The 16,657-nt window shown below is 41.6% G+C and overlaps 1 protein-coding gene across 1 annotated transcript in view; it reads right to left on the bottom strand.

Moving 5' to 3' along the window:
- LOC149282561 (dedicator of cytokinesis protein 2-like) overlaps positions 1-16,657 on the bottom strand; it is a 291,513-nt gene that overhangs the window by 216,306 nt on the left and 58,550 nt on the right. The window contains exons 19-22 of the mRNA XM_089498058.1: positions 8,481-8,578; positions 7,796-7,885; positions 4,098-4,198; positions 3,097-3,231 (exon numbers count right to left, since the gene is read on the bottom strand). Coding sequence (XP_089354184.1) covers positions 3,097-3,231; positions 4,098-4,198; positions 7,796-7,885; positions 8,481-8,578 — 424 coding nt within the window. The remainder of the gene's footprint in view (positions 1-3,096; positions 3,232-4,097; positions 4,199-7,795; positions 7,886-8,480; positions 8,579-16,657) is intronic.

The raw sequence follows: 16,657 nt of genomic DNA on the forward strand, positions 1-16,657 counted from the left end.
GAAGCTAATTGCAGTCAAGGGTAACAAACCTGGAGTCCAATCAATCAAACGTAATTGGAGGCATGTTTAGAGCTACTTGAAACTGGTTTCAAAATCAAGCAAGTAAAATGTATTTATTAACTGTGTCTTACATATATGAATATGGTTTAAAGCAAGATATATTATTTGTGTGGGTAAACTAAATGAAAAAGACAGAAAATAAGGTTTAAAAAAGACATAGCAAACATTTTAGTAACATAAAATATCTCTGGAATATAACATTCAGAAAACATGAGAAACTTATACATGTGGGATATTGTTATAATCAGGAGACAATTGAACAATAATTGGTGTCTTTTTCTGCAGGTGCATATATATACTGTTTCAAAAATTCACAACAAATTTGTGATGTTTATGCAAAAATAGCATATTTCTTTTTTACGCATATAAAGCCAAGACTGGCACTGAAATACCGTATTTGCTCGATTATAAGACGACCCTGATTATAAGACGACCCCCCAAATCTTAATATTAATTTAGGAAAAAAAAGAAAAAGCCTGAATATAAGACGACCCTATAGGAAAAAAGTTTTACCAGTAAATGTTAATTCATTTAAACACTTTTTTTAATAAAAGCTATGCTTGAGAAAAATATTTTGGTTTTATTTCCTTCTATTTTCCAACCTGCCCCCCAGTTATGCACATCTGCCCCAGAAGTGCCTTATATCCCCTATATGCCACTGTGCCCCATGATATGCCTTTTAACCCTCTAAATGCCACAGTGCCCCATAATATGCCTTTTAACCCTATATGCCACTGTGCCCCATGATATGCCTTTTAACCCTATATGCCACTCTGGCACTTAGAGGGTTAAAAGGCATATTATGGGGAAGAGTGGCATATAGGGAGGTTTAAGGCATTTCAGGAGGCAGAGTGGCATTAAAGGGGTTAAAAGGCATTTCACAGAGCACTCTGCCTCCAGAAATGCCTTACACCCCCCATTTAACACTCCCCCTCCCTCCTCCAAACTTACCGGTGCTTCTGAGTTGGGGGGGGGCGCATAACACAGGAGGGTCCAGGTCCCCTGCATCTGAGCCCCAGGTGCTTAGTCCGGGCAGCATGTAGAGCTCCACGCGAATCGCGTAGAGCTCTAAGCACCGGGGACTCAGAAGCACCGGTAAGTTGGAGGGGGAATAACACAGGAGGATGCAGGTCCCCTGCATCCTCCTGTGTTATGCCCCCCCCCCCCTCCAACTTACCGGTGCTTCTGAGTCCCCAGTGCTTAGTCCGGGCAGCGTGTAGAGCTCTACGCGATTGTATCGTGTAGAGCTCTACGCGACTATATCGCGTAGAGCTCTACACGCAGCCCGGACTAAGCACCGGGGACTCAGATGCACCGGTAAGTTGGGTCGGGGGTTAACACAGGAGGATCCAGGTCCCCTGCATCTGGGTCCCCAGTGCTTAGTCCGGGAAGCGTGTAGAGCTCTACGCGATTGTATCGTGTAGAGCTCTACACGCAGCCCGGACTAAGCACCGGGGACTCAGAAGCACCGGTAAGTTGGGGGGGGTTAACACAGGAGGATCCAGGTCCTCTGCATCGCTGCGGGGGATCTGGATCTTAGTCTCATAATCAGACCTATTAGAGGTCTGATTATAAGACGACCCTGATTATAAGACGAGGGGTATTTTTCAGAGCATTTGCTCTGGAAAAAACCTCGTCTTATAATCGAGCAAATACGGTACATAGATGACGGTTGAAATGAATCTAGTTAAGTAGCCTATGATGTCTGACTTTCAGAAATATATGGTTTAGAGTTTCTTTTAGAACCTGTGACTATTATCGAAGCTTTTAGCCTCAGCATAACTAATTTGTATAATTTGCAGCTTGCAGAACAGATGCATGCTATCATATTTGCCCTGCCGTTGCCAAAAAAGAGATGAGAATCCAATGCAGAAGAGGTTTTCAAAATTAGTTAAAGTAGTTAATATAATATGGGACATTTTTTTTCTGCTGTACTAGTTGCATACAAAATACCACATAAATAATCACAGGCTAAAATAAAGCCCTGAAGCAATATATACTTTGCGTGGGTGCACTTAAATGAGAACTAGATAATATGCTGTTAACCAACATACCAGAAAAGCTCTGGCCTTTAGAGTTTGTAGGTGTAAAATACCCCTGGGTTAAGGTGATACCCTAGCCATCATGTACTTAAGTACTTTTAATTTTAGGTCCTTTTAAATTTCATGTGACCTCTATTGCAAATGTATGAAGGGGATTCTGCAGGATTTGCTTCTCTGCCAGCCATCGTGCTGAATTTAAATGTTTAAACCGCAATACCTGATTTATTAACTTTGCCAATGTAACACTGCTTCTAGGAGAGTTTGGAAACAATGGCTGACTGATAAGGCATAAGATTTGGTGAGATAGTTTTGGTACTGCGACACACAAAGTTCTCAGGTTCTAAACCCTACTCTGACAGGTATTAGGGTGGTGATACTAAATCTAAAGATTATCATGTAGGAACATTTGTAACTATGTATTTATAATGTCACTAGAATATTAAAACACACTAATTCTCAGGTGTCCCACTGACCATGGGTGGATCAAGAACAGCTAGGCCATGATGCAGCACTGTTACAAGGGGCTTTCTCGATATATGCACTACTGTTCAAAAGTTTGGGAGGTCACTTTGATGGAAAACAAGGACACCCACAATGCCTAAACTGAGCACTGCATATGCTGCTGCCAGGACTGTTTGCTGCCATACCGTAATTTAATTTACATTAGTTATGATAGGTATAATATAGGCTACACTGCAAAAAAAACATATTTTACACAAGATACACCACATAATTTAATTACAAAAATAAAACACATATAGATAAAAGCTTAATCTTTGCAGAATTTGTTTATAATGTTATTACTTAAGTTCATAACAAACTGGTGACAAAAAAAGCTCTCCAGTATAACATTAGCATCCCAGAGCTGGATGTTTGATCATTTAGAGTGCTATAAATTTTGTAAGTGCATCGGCAGTGATACTATGTCTCAGTGGTATATCAGTACTAATCAATTATAAGCTACTTCAAAATAAAAGAAAGAAAAGATGCTTACTGTGAAAATAATGTCCTCGACCGTACAATGAACTTGAACACATATTCCAATGCTTTCAAAGTTCTAAGAATTGGCTCACACTGCTCTCCTCTGCTGGAAATATCTAAATATTTCTTCAAAACAGTCATTAGTTTCCTGTTAAGAAAATAGTTTCAAAATATGTTAGTGATGGAAAGCACTACTAAATAGAATATACCAAGCTGGATTAAAACTTAATAATATATAATAACATTTTATATCCATATACCCATATCTGCCAATGGGCAGATTTATTCAAAGAAAATGTTGCTTTAAAGGTGATGCAGAAGAATCCATTGTAGACAAAAAAGATATTATTATCCACTGAGTATATACCACATGACCCATTGTCCCCAATGCTGTAGAAGCCAGGTGTCCATCATGCATGAGGAGATAGGCAAGGATAAAACATACAGGACCTTAGATTTAAAATGGAAATGCAAGGCTTCCACCAAGTAAAGATAACCCCATTATACTACAAAAACCATCTATATAGGGAGCCATCAGAACACCTTTAGGTCCAGTTTGCCAGGTACATATGCTGCTCAAATAAATTAAATACATACTGAAAACATGAGGGTGCTAAACTTTAGACTGAAAACTGCACACAAGGTTGGATTATTTAAATACTGGTACCAAATATTACAGCCTTATTTTTTACACTGATACATACTGAGTTGGGTGGGCATGTCAGTAGCGATAACATTAGCCCCTTAACAAAGTATTAATATTTAGCATTTGATTACAGCGCCTCATCTGATTATCTAGAAATCTTTGAAAATGTACATTTATATGTACATAAAATAAATATGGTTACAAACAATAATTTGGTTAATTATAAAAAAATCTCTAAATCCAATATATTTTTATAATATTGTATTACATAGTTATAAGTGTGTTGGAAAATGTGTGTATGAAGGTTTGTATGAATTTTGCATCTCAATTGATTCATTGTATAGAATATCAGAACATTCCATACTTACTTGTAGGCCAGTGTAGCACTGAAGTGCTGCTTTATATATGCTTCTAGCACAGTGTTAAAATGTTGAAACTTTCTGTCTGCAATGAGGCCAATAATGTATATCTGAAAAGAGAAGTGTCAGCATATAGAAATAAACAATTTTGCCAAAAAGCAGTCCAGTTTATTCTTCCTGCAGTCATCATCTCCTTAAAGCAGTGAATTCCAAAGTTTTACAGCCCCTACTGCGAAGAGTGCCGTTATCAGTTTGAGATGCAAACAAAACTTATCCAACCATAAGTGGCCTTGTGTCATTTTGTTGTGTCTGTAGTAAAGGCCTAAAATGGACCTCAAATGTGGTCACGCCTTAGAAGCCTCATTTCTAAATCCAGTTTAGCTAAATAGTTTTCATAGCTGAAATTGCCCATTCCTTCATTCATTTTGAGGCTTTTTTGAAGTCTTTAATTCAGTCACATATTTCCTGTGAACTAGTACCCAAAATAAAACTGCAGGTTCCAAATGGGGCCTAACTAATTCTTTGTATTAAGGCATATATTTTCCATTTTTGCATTGATACCGTTTAAAGGGGGCACAGCTCTCTCATGCATTAAAGTGCATTTGGTAGCTGGAGTGCCCCTTTAAGTACAATGCATATACAGTATATTACTGTTCAAAAGTTTGGGGTCACTTAGAAATGTCCTTGTTTAAATTATAATTCCATTATTTCAAAACAGTTTTCAATAAATATAAACCGGTTCAAAGCAAAGGTTTACATGCGCTCTGGTGTATTTTCTCCTGACAATACAATGCTTGATTTTTTTTGCGTGTGCCTATTTTTTTATTTATTTATAAGTGCAATATTTGGATATTTTAATACACTATGTACCTTGGGAAGCTGGTTATAATACTGTATCCACTAATAACTACTGATAACATGCTATTTTTCCTGTGTTGTATAGTTATATGCCACCTTCATCATTGTATGAATAGAAAGATCAATGTTTGTTTTTGCACAAAATATATTTCAGTGTTAAATGCAGATGAACCTCTTCCCTTTTCATACTTTGGACAAAGCAATAAGTAGAGTAAACCTTCTTTATAGTAATGTCACCTCTACACATGGCAACTCTGTCTACTTCTCTGAAGACTGTTTTGGGTCAGTTGTGATATCCTTCAAAAGCATAGGCAGTTATTTCAACCAGAGAATAGTTGTAATGGCATGAACATGAATGCCAGCAATAATTATGCAGAAACTAATGGAATGATAATGACACAAAGGAGAATGGATAAGACAATAGTTCAGTGATGAATGAGGAGTTATTCAGAGGGTACTGGAAGGGAAAAGTATTGGCATAGAACAGAATAAAGAAATCCGTTTATTATCAATAGGATGGAAAGTGACAAAGAAAAATGGAAGGACAACACGGTACAATTAAATAGAAAATACAATTTAAAAGAAAAGTTGGTAACACAACTTGAATGAAGTTGACAGTAGTGACACTGGTTGATGGAAATCATAATAATGTTAGGGATGAGAAAGAAACTGTGGTGAAGGGAAAATAAATAACATGGGCATATTCACTGCAAAATATATAAATAAAAATGATATAAAATGCTCACTGCTCTCATTCAGGAACTATGCCAGCAATGCAACAAAAACCATCAATAATAATACATTATTTTATTATTATTATTTTAGCGTGTGTGTTCGCATATAGCATATATTTAATGCAGGAATTGGCCCGTGAAGAGCCCTGACCTCAACCCCATCAATCACTTTTAGGATGAACTAGAATGAAGATTGTGAGCCAGGCATTCTCGTCCAACAACAGTGTATGACCACACAAATGATCTACTGGGTTTATGGGGAAAAAATTCCCACATAAACACTCCAAATTCTTGTGGAAAGCCTTCCCAGAAGAGTGGAAGTTGTTGTAGCTGCAAGGAAGGAACTACTACATAATAATGCCTATGTAATTTTAATGCAATGTAATAAAAGTTCCTGTTGGTTTAATGGTCAGGTGTCCCAATATTTTTGTCCATATGGTGTATGCATGGCTATACACATATAGATATAGATACAGTATCTAACAAAAGTGAGTACACCCCTCACATTTTTGTAAATATTTTATTATTTCTTTTCATGTGACAACACTGAAGAAATGACACTCTGATACAGTGTAAAGTAGTGAGTGTACAGTCTGTATAACAGTGTAAACTTGCTGTCCCCTCAAAATAACTCAACACACAGCCATTATGTCTGAAGCTTGGTAACAAAAGTGAGTAAACCCCTAAATGGAAGTGTCTAAATTGGGCCCAATTAGCCATTTCCCCTCCCTGGTGTCATGTGACTCATTAGTGTTACAAGGTCTCAGGTGTGAATTGGGAGCAGGTGTGTTAAATTTGGTGTTTTCGCTCTCACACACTTTGATATTGGTCACTGGAAGTTCAACATAGCACCTCAACATGGCACCTCTCTGAGGATCTGAAAAAGAAGAATTGTTGCTCTACATAAAAATGGCCTAGGCTATAAGAAGACTCTGAAACTGAGCTGCAGCACGGTGGGCAAGACCATACAGTGGTTTCGCAGGACAGGTTCCACTCAGAACAGGCCTCGCCATGGTTGACCAAAGAGGTTAAGTGCACGTGCTCAGCGTCATATCCAGAGGTTGTCATTGGGAAATAAAAGTATGAGTGCTGCCAGCACTGCTGCAGAGGTTGAAGGGGTGGGAGGTCAGTCTGTCAGCGCTCAGACCATAGGCCGCACACTGCATCAACTTGGTCTGCATGGCTCTCCCAGAAGGAAGCCTCTTCTAAAGATGATGCACAAGAAAGCCCTCAGTCTGCTGAAAACAAGCAGACTAAGGACATGGATTTCTGGAACCCTGTCCTGTGGTCCGATGAGACCAAAATAAACTTATTTGGTTCAGATAGTGTCAAGCATGTGTGGCGGCAACCAGGTGAAGAGTACAAACACAAGTGTGTCTTGCCTACAGTCAAGCACGATGGTGGGAGTGTCATGGTCTGGGCCTGCATGAGTGCTGCCGGCACTGGGGAGCTACAGTTCATTGAGGGAACCATGAATGCCAACCAGTACTGTGCCGCAGGGCAGTATTCCAACATGATAATGACCCCAAACACACCTCCAAGAGGACTACTGCCTTGCTAAAGAAGCTGAGGGTAAAGGTGATGGACTGGCCACATCCACCAGCTCCGTGATGTCGTCATGGAGGAGTGGAAGAGGACTCCAGTGGCAACCTGTGAAGCTCTGGTGAACTCAATGCCCAAGAGGGCAGTGCTGGAAAATAATGGTGGCCACACAAAATATTGACACTTTGGGCCCAATTTGGACATTTCCACTTAGGGGTGTACTCACTTTTGTTGCCAAGGTTTAGACATTAACGGCTGTGTGTTGAGTTACATTTGAGGGGACAGCACATTTACACTCTTACAAATTTACACAGGCTGTACACTTACTACTTTACACTGTAGCAGAGTGTCATTTCTTCAGTGTTGTCACATGAAAAGATAGAATAAAATATTTACAAAAATTTGAGGGGTGTACTCACTTTTGTGAGATACTGTATATGTATTGCTACTGATACATTTAATCAATGACAGATATAAACATTACTAGTAGCTCTAAGAACAAGGAACATTACTTTAAACATAAATCTAATTTGTATTCATTAATGTTCATAATAGAAGAAGAGGTATCCTTACCAGTGCATCAAAAACAAGAATGTCATATTTGCTTGAATGGGAATGTTCCATCATGATGTTAAAGAGTGCATCCAAAGTGTCTTGGAGAAACTAAAAATAAATGCATATGCATTAACACTAGGAAAGCATCAAATCTACAAATTATATATAAATACACACACAGTTCAGATATGGAGACTTGCAGGACTAATCTATCAATTTGTAGGCACCATTCTGGTTCCACTCCCTACCTAATTGGAAGCCCTGATTGGTTCCTGTGTCTCCCCTTCCAAGGTTCCACGCTCGAGATAACAGGGATTTGATCTGTGTTTCTGTGTGTTTACGGAGAGTTACCATTGTTCTGTTGCTCTTAAAAACCCAATATTTTTCTCCCCAATAAAGTGTCTGTGTTGTTTTGGTTCCTAGATGGTGTGTTCTGTCTGGAGTGTTGTGTCATTACTAGTGGTACAGTTCTTTGGGAGATTTTCCTCATAGAATTGAAGCAGATGAGGAAGGTAGCAGCAACGACCAGGGACCTTCTGGTTGACCTGGCTCCCACTACTGTATAGTATAGAAGATACCACAAGAAAGAGGAAATAACACATTTCAGGTCTTTAAACAGATAGAAAAAATGGCAGATTAGATTCCCAAATTGCTCTTATTTTCCATAATAATCCATGTTTCAAATTCAATGTCTAGTACACACTTTTACAACTTCTTCTCCATCCACAATTTTTAGCTTTTCAAGGTTTTCCTGAAGAAGTTCAGGTTTCATACGCCACTTCAAAAGTCCAAGCAATCCCACTAGGAAAGGAATTATAACATATGTTTATAAACAACAGAACATGTGTATAGACATTAAATGCTAGAAATAAAATTCCTCTTTTCTTTTTCTAAACATCCATGTTACATAAATATCTATGTACTGGTTCACAAAGTCACATAAAAAGCTGTGGTAGCATCATGATAAAATAAGTTGAAAAATTACCACTAGGATATTATTTACTCCTTTTATTTTAACAGAAATGTCAATAAACCACTCTCATTTTACACCCTTTCACTTCAAACACACTGGATATCAATCCCAGTCTGCAACTGATTAAGGGAAGATTGTTGAGCTGTTGTGTTGTCTGGAGGATGTTTGCGAGACCCTGGCTTAGATGGATCTGGCCAGTGGCGTCGCTACAGGGGGGCAAGGGGGGGCAATTGCCCCCCCAGGATATTCCTTGCCCCCCCTGTTGCCCCCCCACCGAATTTGGAGCCACCCAGGACAGTCCCGCAATGGGACTTTAAACCCTTGACTGCTAACAACGGCATGGTGCCGTCGCTAGCAGTCCCAGTCAGGTGCTAACGACGGCACCATGCCGTCACTAGCACTATCTTACCTTGATGGAGGTCTGTGGACCTCCATCACCACCTACCCCGGCGATCTGCCCCTCAAACTGAAGGGCATCACCGGGGCCACCCGATCCGGCCGGTGACGTCTCGCGCAATGACGCGATGACGTCACCGCGCAACTTTATTAACAACTGACAATTGTCAGTTAAAGAGGTATGGGGGCATGCTGCTTAGATGCCTGTATCTCAGGCATCTAAGCAGCTACAGACCCCCAACATATACCGTTGGAAAGGTAATTAGCTCACCTTTCCAACGGTATATAGCTTGTAAAACAATAATAAATAAGAATAAAAAATACTAAGTTCAAAAAATAAAAATGTAAAAAAAAAACCAAATTAAATTATTTAAACATAAAGTAGTGTAACAAGGTGCGGGGTGTTGTCGTGGAAGGGGTATACATTCCCCCTCGATTTTGCAGGGTTTTATACGACATATAGGGCAGGCTGGTGCTCCACCCCGCAGTTTACATGCACCTGGACTGACACGGGTTCCAGGCCGGGAGTTTAAGCTGACTCCAATGCACTGGTCAGCTGCAAGTAATTAGCTGCACTGACTGCAATATAACCTGACCTGTTGGACAGAGGGGGAGGGAGAGTTTGTTTGGAAGCAGCAGAGCTTGCTATGCACAAAAGAGACCATCAAAGAGGTTGGTGGGATTACGTTTTGTTTTAGTTTAGACCCTTAGTAGTGAGGGAGTTATATGTTAGTAAGCGCTCAGACGAGCTAGGCTTTTGTTTGTAGGGAATTTGTGTACTATGTAATCCTGTAAATAACTTCATACGTGGACTACAAATAAATCGTGGGTGATTACCTAACTGAGATGTGGCGTTAATACCCTAGAGGACCGTGCTGTTTGGTACCCTGTGTGGGTGCAGGATCACAATATGGTGGAGAATGCAGGCACAGCACATAAAAGGTCTGTGGGTATGCAAAGTCTCTGCCAGTCTGCATATTGAAGATTGTTTGTGAATTGGTGGGATACCCAATCAGTACAGTACCTTCATACTAGTCATTTGCCTTGGTGTTATGATGGAAGAGCTGGTGAAGGCTTTGGTACAGGCGACTGCTGTACAGCAGGAGACAAATCGTTTACTGGCTGCACAAGTTGAAAACCTGAGAGAAGCCCAGCATGAGGACAGAGCTGTCCTTGCTAATGTTTTGCAGAAAGTGCTATCGCCCTCTGCAGGGAGCCCCACTGTGGATAAGGGGCCCCGTATTCGAGCAACTGATTTCCTGCATAAGATGTCAGAGGCAGATGATGTGGAAGCTTATCTCACTACTTTTGAGAGGGTTGCTACCAGAGAAAACTGGCCAGCAAGCCAGTGGGCGGGGTTACTAGCTCCTTGTCTAAGTGGGGAACCCCAGAAAGCCTATGAAGATTTACCTGATGACCAAGCCCAGGACTATGTACAACTCAGAACAGAAATTCTAACGCGTATAGGCATAACCCCTGCCCTTAGAGCCCAAAGGTTTCATAAGTGGGCTTATGACATGGGTAAACCTACACGGGCCCAGATGTATGAGTTGCTGAGGCTTGCTCAGAAATGGCTGAAACCCGAGATCAACTCTGCTACTAAAATAATGGAGATGGTGGTCATGGATCGCTTTCTCAGGAATTTGCCTACAGAACTGCGACAATGGGTCAGCCAAGGGGACCCGAAGGATCCAGAGGAGATGATGTGTCTGGTTGAGAGGTATTTGACCGTTAAGGAGCTGCATAGTACTTCTGCACAGCCAAAGTCCAGATCCCTTAACAACCGGACAAGCGTGAAAACCGGAAGCAAAGGACAAAACCCTGTACCCCGCATGGGACAGTATGACTATGGTGGTAACAGGCACCCAAAATTCCCATTGCGGCCACAAGAGCAGACTGAGGAACACATAAGATGCTTCAAATGTCACGAGCTGGGACATTTTGCGCGTAATTGTCCAGAGGGTGAAGAGCCCATGCAGTGTGATGTAGGAGCCAGGGCCCTACACAAGACTGTGTTGACTTGTTCAAAAATGTGTGTGGTTACTATTGCGATTGATACAACTCATTTAAGACCAGTGAGGGTGGAAGGGAAGAGTGTACAAGCATTGCTTGATTCTGGGAGTGAAGTTACCTTGATAAAAAGTGCTCTGCTTCAGCCAGAGAAAGTAGATACCAGGCAACTTCTTGATATTGTGTGTATACATGGTGACACCCACTCATACCCCACGGCAGAGGTTGATATTGTCACGGATGTAGGAAAGGTCAAATGGCAGGTAGGGGTGGTACCCCTATTGCCCTACGATGTAGTATTAGGGAGGGACTTCCCCCATTTCTGCAACATAACAGGAAAACCCTCAGTTCCTCAGGTAACGGGCTCTGAGGAAACCCATGAGGTAGAAGGAATGGATGTTTTTCCTTTCTCCAGTATTGATTGGGAGCCAGGCGATGAACAAGAGTCACCAGTAGTGTGCCTGGGTAACGAAGTAGAACCTCCCCATAATGAGGCCCCCTTAGCACAAGTAGAGTTTCAGGATCTGGGAGTCCACCCTGGAAATTTCCGAGCTGCCCAATGGGAGGATACAACCCTGGCAGCGGCTAGAGAGAATGTGCAAGTAATGGAGGATACCATTGTAAACCCTGACAAGCACTTAAGTTCTCCTTATTTCAAAGTAAAACATAACCTGCTTTACCGGGTAGAGAAGAAAGGGGAGGAGGAGATGGAACAGTTGCTGGTCCCACAATCGTATAGACACACGGTGTTAAAGCTGGCCCATGGCCATGTGCTAGGTGGGCACCTGGGATTTGAGAAGACCAGAGAGAGAGTTCTGACCCGGTTTTATTGGCCAGGTATATACGCTGCAATAGAGAGGTATTGCAAATCATGCCCTGAATGTCAATTAAAGGCACCGCACAAAGGTTTCCGCAGCCCACTGGTACCCCTTCCTGTTATCGAGGTCCCTTTCGAACGAATTGCAATGGACCTGATAGGGCCTCTGCTTAAGTCAGCTAGGGGACATCAATACATTTTAGTTGTTGTTGATTATGCCACGCGTTATCCTGAGGCAGTTCCCCTACGGAATGCCTCCTCTAAGAGTATTGCAAGGGAGTTAATGATGATGTTCAGCAGGACGGGTATACCAAAAGAGGTTCTCACAGACCAGGGAACTCCTTTTATGTCCAGGATTATGACCGAGCTATGTAAGCTGCTCAAAATTAAACAGCTAAAAACCTCAGTATACCATCCTCAAACAGACGGACTGGTAGAGAGGTTTAATAAAACATTAAAGGCCATGCTACGCAAAGTGGTAGACAAAGACGGTAAGAACTGGGATTATCTCTTACCCTATCTTATGTTTTCTATTAGAGAAGTCCCACAAGCTTCCACTGGGTTTTCACCCTTCGAATTATTATATGGCAGGCACCCCAGAGGTATTTTGGATGTTGCCAAGGAAACATGGGAACAAGAGCATACCCCTCACCGTAGTGTTATAGAACATGTAGCTCAAATGCAGGAGCGTATGGAAGCTATAATGCCCATAGTGAAGGAGAATATGGAAAAAGCCCAGAGGGCCCAACAAGTCAGTTATAACAGGAATGCAAGGCTTCGGATCTTCAAACCGGGGGACCGGGTATTGCTTCTTATCCCTACAGTTGAAAGCAAGTTCCTAGCCAGCTGGCAAGGGCCATATGAAATTATTGAGCGTGTCAGTGAGGTTAATTATAAAGTAAGACAGCCGGGTAGGAGGAAGGCAGAACAGATCTACCATGTGAATTTATTGAAGCCATGGGTAGAGCGAGAGGTCTTCACCATGACCAAAGGGCAACCCACTCATGCTTGTGGGAAAGAACCTGAGGTGTACATTGCTGACACTCTTGCTTCTCATCAGAAACAGGAAGTCAGGGAGTTTGTGTTAAAAAATAGAGATGTGTTTTCCCCAGTACCAGGAAAAACACACATAATAAAACATGATATTATCACCGAACCCGGAAAGAAAATCAATCTGAAGCCATACAGAATACCCGAGGCTAGACGTGAAGCGGTTAGTGCCGAGGTAAAAAAGATGCTAAAACTAGGGGTGATTGAAGTGTCACAAAGCGAGTGGAGTAACCCGATTGTGTTGGTGCCGAAACCAAGTGGAGAGATACGCTTCTGTAATGACTTCCGTAAATTAAACAATATCTCCAAGTTTGATGCCTATCCTATGCCTCGGGTGGATGAGCTCATAGAGAGGTTGGGTAAAGCCAGGTATCTGAGTACATTGGACTTGACCAAAGGATATTGGCAGGTTCCCTTAACAGAGAGAGCAAAGGAAAAGACCGCTTTTTCTACCCCTGAGGGGTTGTTCCAATACAATGTGTTACCGTTCGGTTTGCATGGTGCCCCAGCCACCTTCCAGCGTATGATGGATAGGATACTTAGGCCCCATAGAGAGTATGCAGCTGCCTATCTGGATGATGTAGTGATTCACAGTGCAGACTGGGAAACACATCTGATGAAGGCTCAGGCGGTAGTGGATAGTATACGGGCTGCCGGTTTGACTGCCAACCCCGCTAAGTGCTCTTTAGGCTTAGAAGAGGCTAAATATCTGGGTTATACGATAGGGCGGGGGCTCCTTAAACCACAACAGAGCAAGGTAGCAGCCATCTCCAATTGGCCACGTCCTGTAACAAAGAAACAAGTAAGGGCATTCTTGGGCTTAACCGGCTATTATCGCAGGTTCATCCCTGACTTTGCCACCATTACTGCCCCGTTGACTGAGCTCACAAAAGCTAAAGGCCCGGTTATGGTTAAGTGGAGCCCAGAAGCAGAACATGCCTTTCAGGTCTTGAAAGAGGCCTTGTGTTCTGACCCCGTATTGGTAGCTCCGGATTTTTCTAAGCAATTCATTGTACAGACCGATGCGTCGGATGTTGGCCTGGGCGCGGTTCTTTCTCAAGCACATGATGGAGAGGAACATCCAGTCATGTATCTAAGTCGGAAGTTAAATCCTCATGAACAGAGGTACTCGGTGGTTGAGAAAGAATGCCTGGCTATTAAATGGGCACTAGAGTCCTTAAGGTATTATCTGTTGGGTCGAAGGTTTACACTGATTACTGACCATGCACCTTTAACCTGGATGAGGCAGAACAAGGAAAAGAATGCCAGGGTTACCAGGTGGTTCCTTAATCTCCAGCCATTCCAGTTTACTATGGTTCACAGGGCTGGTACTGCCCAGGGTAATGTGGATGGCCTCTCCCGAGTTCACTGTTTGTGGTCCAAGGCCGCTCGCCCCGATGGGTCTGAGCTGGGGGGGAGGATATGTAACAAGGTGCGGGGTGTTGTCGTGGAAGGGGTATACATTCCCCCTCGATTTTGCAGGGTTTTATACGACATATAGGGCAGGCTGGTGCTCCACCCCGCAGTTTACATGCACCTGGACTGACACGGGTTCCAGGCCGGGAGTTTAAGCTGACTCCAATGCACTGGTCAGCTGCAAGTAATTAGCTGCACTGACTGCAATATAACCTGACCTGTTGGACAGAGGGGGAGGGAGAGTTTGTTTGGAAGCAGCAGAGCTTGCTATGCACAAAAGAGACCATCAAAGAGGTTGGTGGGATTACGTTTTGTTTTAGTTTAGACCCTTAGTAGTGAGGGAGTTATATGTTAGTAAGCGCTCAGACGAGCTAGGCTTTTGTTTGTAGGGAATTTGTGTACTATGTAATCCTGTAAATAACTTCATACATGGACTACAAATAAATCGTGGGTGATTACCTAACTGAGATGTGGCGTTAATACCCTAGAGGACCGTGCTGTTTGGTACCCTGTGTGGGTGCAGGATCACAGTAGTTTAACTTAAAAAAAAAAAAAAAAAGTTTAAGTATTCTAGCTAAATGATCACTGTGGTAGCCAATGTTACCACAGCGATCATATAGCTATAAAAAGTCACATTCCCTTTTTAAAAATGGCCGATACTAATTTTTAATCCCACTATCCCTTTGATCATGGGGTTAAATTTAGCCAACGGTTGAGGGAAGCAAATTTTTGAACTGCAAATATTATTAAAATCAGCCATTTAGCCTGTGCGGTACGTGAGTAACCATCTCATCCCTGCAGCGCCTTGCATTTTTACTGCAAGACTTATTTTTGCTGTAAAAGTGATTTTACCATCATTTACCATAATTTCTTTGGGACTGTAAGGGGAAAGAATGGTGTGTGCTTCTGTGAGTGAATGTATGGAAAGTATGGTGTGTGCTTCTGCGAGTGAATGATTAGTAATTAGGGTTGAAGCCTTGACATGGCATTACTGCTCACGTAGGAAGTTAAATTATGGCACAAAAAGTACACATTTGCAAGAACTACACCCCTTGGCGCATCAAATGAGGGGCTATATGTGTTTCTAGTACAAACCTGGAGTGCGCAAGACACAAATGAACATCTCGCTATGGTTAGAAAAAACATATTTTCTAGCCAAAGCGACATATTCCATCATTATTTGTGCACTCAACTTTTGTCCTAGAAATACATGTAGCCCCTCATTTGAAGCTCCAAGGGGCGTAGTTTCTTAAAATGGATGAATTGTCTGAATGAGGGAGAGCATGAGTTAATATGTGGATGAGTTGTCTGAATGAGGGAGAGCATGAGTTAATGTGTTTGTGTGTATCATAGATGTATAATTGTGGAAGGGCAAAGATGGCACTAGCAGGATGTTTGAGCCTTGGGGACCAAGATGGTACAGGCAGGGTGGGACAAAGATGGCAAATCTTATGTGTGTTATCTGGGTGCTGGCCAGCTTCTATGTGGGCAGTGTGGACGCCAGGGCTTGCTTTGGGGTGTGCAACCTGTGATCTATGCCTGTAATTTAGGGGGTTTTAAATATACTTTTAATGCTGCGTTTTTATGTGAATTCCAATTGATCTACACCTGCAAAGCTGGGTTTGTGTGTTATTCTGTAGATCCATATCTGGTATGCTATGTTTCCATACATTTATGTATACCTGCAAATACAGGGTTTGTATGTCTTGTTCAGTTGATTAATACCTGCAATGCTGCTTCCATGTATTTATTTGATCTATACCTGCGATGCTACGTTTCATATATTATTATTGTATACCTGCAAATACAGGATTTGTATGTCTGATTCTGTTGATTTGATATATACCTTCAGTGCTGAGATCACAAGTGAATTTCAATTGATCTATACATGCAAAGCTGGGTTTGTGTGAATGTGTTGATCTATACCTGCTATCGGCAGCAGGGTCTAATATTTATGTATATATTTATATATATAGTCAGCAGGGACTAATATTAATATATATATCGGCAACTGGGGCTAATATTAATATATATGGGCAGCTGGGGCTAATATATATATATATATATATATATATATATATATATATATATATATATATATATATATATATATGTTTTTTCAGTAGTATGATTAAATGGTGGAAATTATTAATGCCCCCCAGTTTGACTGTGGTATCTTGTGTGCCCCCCCTATATATTGTCTCTAGAGTCGCCACTG

Source organism: Sceloporus occidentalis, unplaced genomic scaffold (assembly GCF_023333645.1).
Source record: "Sceloporus occidentalis isolate IW3139 unplaced genomic scaffold, rSceOcc1.0.p SCAF_112, whole genome shotgun sequence".
NCBI classification, from domain to species: Eukaryota; Metazoa; Chordata; class Lepidosauria; order Squamata; family Phrynosomatidae; genus Sceloporus; species Sceloporus occidentalis.